At 36.6% G+C, this 8,449-nt stretch overlaps 1 protein-coding gene across 4 annotated transcripts in view; it reads right to left on the bottom strand.

Moving 5' to 3' along the window:
- Positions 1-1,961: 1,961 nt before the first annotated feature.
- LOC129767814 (protein lethal(3)malignant blood neoplasm 1) overlaps positions 1,962-8,449 on the bottom strand; it is a 28,014-nt gene continuing 21,526 nt past the window's right edge. For all 4 annotated transcript variants that reach the window (XM_055769025.1, XM_055769023.1, XM_055769024.1 and 1 more), the window contains 2 exons: positions 3,227-3,344; positions 1,962-3,102 (listed from right to left, as the gene is read on the bottom strand). In XM_055769025.1, the coding sequence (XP_055625000.1) occupies positions 2,144-3,102; positions 3,227-3,344 (1,077 nt within the window). In that variant the 3' untranslated portion in view covers positions 1,962-2,143. The remainder of the gene's footprint in view (positions 3,103-3,226; positions 3,345-8,449) is intronic.

Below are 8,449 nucleotides of genomic sequence, written 5' to 3'. Positions count from 1 at the left end.
ATGAAAATCAGGTATTTTTTGAAGCCAAATTTAAGAAAAAATATTCAAAAAATATTTCAGAAAAAATCCCCAAATCGGTAATAAATATATGGTAATACCCTAGCGGTATCATATTCATATAATTTACGACCTATGTTTTTTATGCATAATTTCATAAAAATCAGTCTAGCCGTTTCAGATGAGTTCGAGCACGAACATCGTGATACGAGATTTATATATATATATATATATATATATATATATATATATATATATATATATATATATATATATATATATATATATATATATATATATATATATATATATATATATATATATATATATATATATATATATATATATATATATATATATATATATATAGAGACGAATGAACTCTCAGAGTTTAAAGTCTCTCTAATTCAATACCTTCCTTCCTTCCTATATATATATATATATATATCACCAAAGACGAAGGGGTAATTTTTCATTCAAACAGAAATATCTTCGTATGGAAAGGTCTTACAGGAACATAGATTTGGATTTGCTATTGAGCTGGTTAGCAAAAAAAAAGTGTTAGTCCACAAAATCTTTGAAAAAACAGAGTTTTTTTTTCTCCCGATATTGATGTTCACCACACCTGCTCACACAAACAAAAAAAATATATACATAATATATCCTAAGATCGGAACATTGTAGCTTCAAAATGATGATATGTATTGATTTTTCACGAATTTACAGCTTAAATTTCCAACTTCGCACTCTGTTCCTCTAATTCTATGACAGGAATTTTCAAATAAAATAAACATTTTGAAAAATTGGAATACATCTCTTCTTCGTTACGATCGTGAAATTAATAACTAAAAGAATTTCCGTATCCGGATTTCTATCCAACCTTTATCAACAACTTATGCTGGGCAGTTCTTTTTGTGAAACAGCGTAATTAATGTTGTATTTTCCAATTAAAATTTATGTGGGTACTTATTCCCCGTCGCTTGAACCACCATTCCAAAACAGTTCTAATCTATCAATCGGATTGTGACATTGATGCTCAAGGTACCGAAGTAAATGGACCCTTGATAATGGCTCGCGACAAGCGCTCCAATAGCTCCAACAAAAACTGTTTCTGCCCTGACAAATGGACGGTACTCTTCTAGCAGACCTTGATTCCCTGAACAAGTCGGCCCAAATATGGCCGGTCTCCGATTTGACAGCACCTACGCAGCCGCTCCGACTTCTTTTATTCTGCTCCAAGTGCAGCGGAGGTGTTTGTTCTTGTATTTTCGCAAATCGTGCGAACCGGAGGGACAACTGCGACGAACCGACGAATCATTATCCTGGATTAGCTCTTTTCGAGCGTCATTTATTGACGACTTGTTAAAATAATAATTAGAATGAGTTTTTAAACAGCACACACGCTTACGCCCACGTCAAAGTGATTGTGTGCGTTAGTTTTTAATGGGCGATTCGATTTTTTTTTCTTTTGTAGAAAGTCTGCAATAATCCTCTCGTCTCGTTTCACATGTCCATCGGTGAAGCAAGAATTCAAATTCCGCGTGGTCGAGTTCTGTCAACTATGTGTCGCGCATGTCGCGCAAATTATGGCACGGCACGACCTGGTAGGATTTTCGCTATATAACAAACCGGAGTCCGAACCGGCTCGTGCGTAGGTTTCCTCAACTCAGATCAATCGCTGCAAGTGTGAGCGGTCATGTGGAAGGCAACCCGGACCAGAATGTGTTCAAAAGTGTTTATTGCACGGTGCTTGTATGTAACTTCTTGTTTAAGGTACAACGATAATGACTCGGAATAATGAGTTTACCATGCGTTGGATCCATACAAATTGGCTCGAAATGGACGTGGGCAATGGGCAGAATTGCATTGCTTCAAATATAATTATCCAACGCGGCTAGTGAAGTTTAAAGTGTAACATGAGATCCTCCTTCTAAATAAGCGTTGGGAACGTTTTTTTTTTATTTTCGTATATTTCATTATTACATTCGTTCTATAAATATGATTATTTACATGTCGCAAATATCGTTGAGTATTTTCTCATGAAATTAAACTCTAAATTCTCCTGCTTAAACCTAAAAAACTCGTCAATCGCTACATTTTTAGATCACACTTTCGCCCTCATTCCCCGTCTATAATAGTCCCATATTCATCTCGATTCTCCCCAGAACCATTTGAAATCGAACCCCTTGAGTCCGGCTTGCTTTTCAGTGTCTTCCCGGGGCGTTTCTTCGGGACTAACCTGGTCGAATTTGATGTGCGGCTGGAATCCAAACTCGTTCGCCGTGTACGTCACACCACGCCGCACGCCATCGCGACCGATCGCAAAATAGCCGCCTTCCTTGTTTCCCGCGCGATCGCCTTGCTCGTGGTGTCCATGATAACCGACGGTGTAATTGAACCGGTACAGCAAACCGTTCAGAATGTGTTGAATCATCATTTTTGCGGCTTCGGTATGATCGAGCTTCGAACCAGTCGAACCGGAACCGGACGGTGTAGCCGATGAAGGTTTCGAAGGCTGACTGGTTTTCTGTGCCGTCTTCTCTGCACTTGTCTGTAATTGTGGCGTTTTGCTTAATGATTGCATAGCATTGGGGGATTTCACATCGTTTGTCGACTCTTTCGAACTTTGCTGCTTGACGATCAGCTTCTGTGGGGTTTCCTTTGAAGAACCGCCCGCAACCTGGGTGGTCATGAATAATTTTGGCGCGATCGTTGTCGTGATGCTTTCCAAATCGTTTTTGTTAACTATTTTGAAAGGAGGAACATATTGAGTGCTGGTTTCGGGTAATGTGGAATCCGTTGGCTGTTGTTTTGCGACTGTAGTTGTTTCTGGAATCCGACATCCTGAGCAACCTGCAACTGCAGCTGGCCGTGAAGACATTGGTGGTTTGGCAGTGGTGATTATTCTGAACGGTTGGGGTGTTGTCGATGGGGTCGTCGTTGCTTTTGTTTTACCGGCAGTGGGGGGCATAATGGGACCTAACTTGTAGTTCTTCATGCTGACAATTTTGAAATTTCCATTCTCGTCGGTGGCGTAGACCGTCACGTGGTAAACATTGTCCGCCGTCACGAACCCAAACTCACCCATTATTATGCCATTCAAATCTGCAATTAAAGACAGGAATGACTTGTCTGACTCATGATCACACCTCCCATACAACCAAATCGAACTATTTTATATTCTTCGTGACATCAGTTTTTGTTTTGTGTTCTGATACTATCATCTTACCTTTCGACTCCTTCCGATGGTGATGACCTTCGATATTGAAGCCAAACTCGTACGGTCGAATCGGGCCGTCGTAATATTTCGACGCTGCCTTGACCAGAGATAGCAGCGTTAGAAGAACCTGAGCAGAAAAAATATAAAAACAAAATATAAATCAGACTTTCAATCTCACTCTCACACACTATATTATCGTCCCGTAGCTATTAAAAAACTAATATAATGACCGGTCGTCAGAATTCGCAATTCTATAAACGCTATGAATAAATTGGACATATTTTTGAATGGCCTTTATCCAAAAATGGTATTTTGCATGGGTTGTTTGGCATACTGTTCCGTTGGGGAGGAACGAAAAAAAAAACGCTGTGTCAAATGTCTCATAAAAGCATATTAGGATTCTTTGGGTTGTTTATTTTGATAAATCAAATCGTCGATAGACGGTCGACAGTTGTTGGTTTGTATTGGTAATGGAAAATCAACATAAATTAAATCTGTTATGATAGGCACGAGGGAATAATTTCGAAGGTTTCGTTCTCCTTTCTTCTTCGATAATATATTTTACTAACGGTTGCAAATATGATATTTAAATGCAAGTTCAGCAAGTCTCGCAACGCTGTTTATTTTGATTCTCTTTACGAAGATTTTGCATGGGCTTCTCACATCTCTGTTCTTGCTATAAGCGTCCTATCGAAAGGCAGGTTCTTGGTACCTTTTCGGAATCGATGCAAAAAATTTGACTAATTTTTTTTCGTTAATGTAACAAATTATCCTTGTACATAATTTATTGAAGTTTAGCGATCATTATTTATTGAAAAATTAACCATCGCGGAGACGAAGAGTAAATTTTTCATTCAAAAAACAATATCTCTGTATTGAAAAGTCTTACGGGATCGTTATAGGAATCAAAGAAACGTGGTTAATAAGCCTCATTGGATTTGTTGTTGAACTAGATGACAAAAATTGTGTTTGTCCACAAAATCTTTGGAAAAACAGAAAGAATTTTTTTTTATTTCTTCCCGATTTTTGTTATCCACTACACCTACACATACACACATAAACATTTGTTCGTAAAATATTCCAAAACTTGAAAGCTTTAAAATTATGTACATCCCATCTTTACGTGTTCATCCTGTGTACCAAAAGATTGCATTTTATTTGTAATGAAAAAATCGGCAATTACTTTTCGGGCAACCCACAATTTTAGTCAGCACTGTGTGGAGCAAATTCGTTCTCAAACAAACTATTTTATTATTGTTATTAGGAGATTCGTCAGATCATCCGGAATTAAAATGAATAAAAAGAATAATATAAAAAGTGTGTTTTAATGTTTTTGATTTTATTATTTTTCTATACATTCTATACTCATATTTAGATGCATATTCCATCAATTTCCTTCTAAAAATCCTATTCAATTTAAACAAGAAAAGTGTCACTCTGATCTGGGTATTAATTGAGTTGAGTTGGATAACTTGAGGACGGTTGGAACCAACTCACAATGTTTTTGCAACCACAAAGAAATCTTCCTTCTTACCTCATAGTTGCCTATTATCGCTTGTTAACCCTCCTGTACTCGCGCGAAAAATCGTAACTCGTAGACTCACATATTCTTTCTGTCAGATCGTATGCGCAAGTATAGGAGGGTTAGATGATCGTACATTCAACAAGTGTTGTCACGCGTACAGACTTATTAGGAAAGGTACAGATTCTGTACGGTACAGATTACAGAATTTTGTACAAAAGTACAGATATATACAGATTTTCTGGAGTAATAACATAATAGCACTTTGAGTTGGTAAAACAGATGAAACAGAGATTTGATTTCGATAATTGGACTATCAAGTCTACTGCAGCGTTAAATCCTAGAAACATTCCCAATCTAACAACCATCAATGCAGTATTGGAAGAGTTTTCAGGTTTTTTTCTGATAGGTAGTGAAGACATGACAGTTCGCTCGCATATTAATATTCTTGCTATGTCTCACTCCTCGGCAACTATCGAGTGATTTTTTCTAGTTATAACAACAACAAAACTAAACATCTAAATCGACAAAGCAACGATACGATGATATCAATCTGTAATTCTAAACATTCGAGTTGCACATTTAATAACTGATGCAGTTAAAGTTTAGCAAGAGTTTGTATAACAATCATCAAACAAATGAGTAATCTGAGACTTGAGAACTATTTTTACAACAGATTTTTCTATGCAACAAATATTTTGAATGGTACAGATTGTGATACAGATTTTTGAAAGAAATAGTACAGATGAAATAAAAATCAGTATAACTGTGACAAAAATCACACTGCTTGTAGAATACAGACTGCCTTCAAATGTTCAATGACACAATCTATGTTGCTTTTCGGAGAATATTCTGCCCCAGATCGACAGATTGTAGTGTTTGTTCCTGGCTGAAAAACCATGAATAGCTGGATAATTTTTATCTAATCATTCTCTCTAATATCTGAGAGGAATCTAACGTTGTTTAAATGTCCAATGCTACTGAATTTGAAGATCATTTGAAAAACGGCAAGAATATTTATGCTGAGATGGCAGCAGAAGAAACTATCAAAAAATGGATGGCGCAGGCAGATAACTTTGGCGCAGGCAGATAACAGGCAGGATGTTTGTAGCAGTTTTTTTCGTGGAGCTGATCAATAAAATTAGAGAAAGATTTGTTTTCAATCAGGGTGAAGAATAATTATTCTGTTGTCGCACTCTTTTTTTTTAATGATGATGGTTCTACCTCATTACCCTACAAAGGTTTGAGCGGATCGAGTGATCTTATTGATGATAATAATATAACGGTATTTGTATTTTTCAGCAACTAACCAGTGAGCAAATCAAACTAAACTGAAAACGGACTGTTGATCTCGCAGACATAGATTACTAATCAAAAGAACAATACAAGCCATTATCTGATCGTATTTATTCCATGGCGTATCGAGAAAATTTCCAACCAGGGAAGACCCTAAACTTTGGAATTGAACCCAATATCTTTGTCATGATTAGCCAAGAATTTACAAGGGAATTCCAGTTCATAAAATCCCCGGCCACGGTGTGATCGTTTCCGAGTTCTAGCAGCTTAACAAACCCAAGCCTAATTCGAGCCGATACTTCATGCCCATTACTTATCTCAAGGCATGTCAAGAAAGTTTCCAACCCGAAAAAAATCCATGACCGATCAGGAATCGAACCCAATATCTGGGTCAGCATTAGCTTTGAATTTACAAAGGAATTCTCACTTTACTAGATACCCGCCAACGTTCTGCTAGTGCGTTTCAGTTTCGAGAACAGACAGCTGAGCTAACTTAAGTCTAATTGAAGCCGATACTTGAGGCGCTACATTCAACCTAGAGAATACAATATTTTACATCCTAACATGTCGATAGGAACAAAATTATTTCTCCTAAATGAACCATTTATCGGATTGCGATCAAAGAGCGTAAATTAGAATATGGTTTGAAATGTGCATAAGAATACTTGTAGTAACTACATTAAAAATAAAAAAATTATTTTTTTTTATTTTAACGTAATATACTAAGTTGAGATCTCTATTGTCAACAAAAACGTTCAAAACTGGCTAACAGAAGAGGTTTTGTATTCCATCAGGACAACGCAAGGCCACAAATTTCCGAGAACTTGATTGAGATGTTTTTATGCATCCACCATACAGTCCGGACCCGACACCAAGCGATTACCACCTTTTCCTCGCATTGAAACAATTCCAGAGTGATTAGAAATTGGGATGAAGAGAATATTGTAAGAATCTATTGCTAGAGTTTATCGCCAATAAGGACCAAGATCTCCATGAACTCCATGATAGAGACATTATGAAGCTACTTTCAGAATGGCAACAAATTTTGCAACGAAACGGTGCATATTTGACCCAAATCGGACAATCCAAAGCATATTTAAAATACTTTTTCTCCAACCTAATATATTAACCGCATAATCTCAATGACAAATTCGATTGAAATGTGACTCTCGTTATTCCCGTTTATATATATATATTTTTTTCAAATTTGTTTCTCTAATGAAATCCTTTTTTATAGAAATGCTATTTCAATAGATATACTGTCCATTAGAGCGCCAATGAAAATGGCCATCTCGATGGCATTTTCAAAGCGAACTTGATTAAAAATGTTGATTCTCACGAAAAACTACCTTATGCAAAATTTCAACTCAATCGGACTTCATTTACTAGTGTCGCACAACGGACAAAGTTTGAGTTTTTTGAAAACCGAAAAATCACCCAATGGTTTTCGAAAAAATGCGAAAAAATTGCGAAATGTTGATTTGCACAATAAAATACCCAATACCCGCAGAAATCATAATTGAAGTTTTCTGAAAATCGAAAAAATACCCAATCAAATTAGGGTTTTCAAAAAAAGATTTTTGGTGCCAAATGTCTTTGAATTGCACGGAACGTCGAGATTCACCGTTGTCTCGGAAACATTTTTTTTGTAAAAAATTTACTTTCTGGCGGTTGGTCAGTTTTTGTCTGAAAAGTCGATTTTTGACGATTTTTTTTTTCGAGATAACAGTAAATCTCGACGTTTCATGCAATTCTAAGACATTTGGCATCAATTTTTTTTTAAATCCTGATTTCCTTTCTCCCACCTTGGGTGATTTTTCGATTTTTAGAAAACTTAAATTTTGACATCTGCGACAATAGTAAATGAAGTCCTAATGAGCTAATGTTTTTCAGAGAGTATTTTATCGTGCAAATCAACATTTCGCAGGGAGCCCCGTATGAAAAATCGATGTCGTGATAACCTTTCCCACAAACGCGTGCATTGGTACAGTTTGCAAAAAAGCACCATGAAAGACAACTTTTTTTATTAACCAGGCAACCAATGTTGCTGCTCAGTTTACGCGGAATCGGCTGATCCGAATTGCCAAGAGAAGTTTCATTTGAAACCCAATTTTGTTTTATTTGTGAACTCGTTAAAATTGTATCGGAATCGGTCTACGGGTACAAGAGATATGGCGGGAACAAGTCCAGGGGCCATAGATTCTAGAACCCAAAACATCACTAAACCCACTATTTGGAGTATTAAACTTCATGATTTTTCAAAACTAACTTATTTGTGATGAATTGAAGCCTATATGAGCTTTAAACCAGAACCAAATTCCATTATGCGACGTTTTTGGCCACATTAAGATAACTCGGACGGTCTCCGGATGGCCTGCAGCTCAAACTCTACATTGAGATAGGAGAAATACACG

The sequence above is a fragment of the Toxorhynchites rutilus genome, chromosome 2 (genome assembly GCF_029784135.1).
Source record: "Toxorhynchites rutilus septentrionalis strain SRP chromosome 2, ASM2978413v1, whole genome shotgun sequence".
Lineage (NCBI taxonomy): Eukaryota > Metazoa > Arthropoda > Insecta > Diptera > Culicidae > Toxorhynchites > Toxorhynchites rutilus.
Note: the sequence above shows the minus strand (reverse complement) of the source record. Positions and strands in the feature narration are given on the sequence as shown.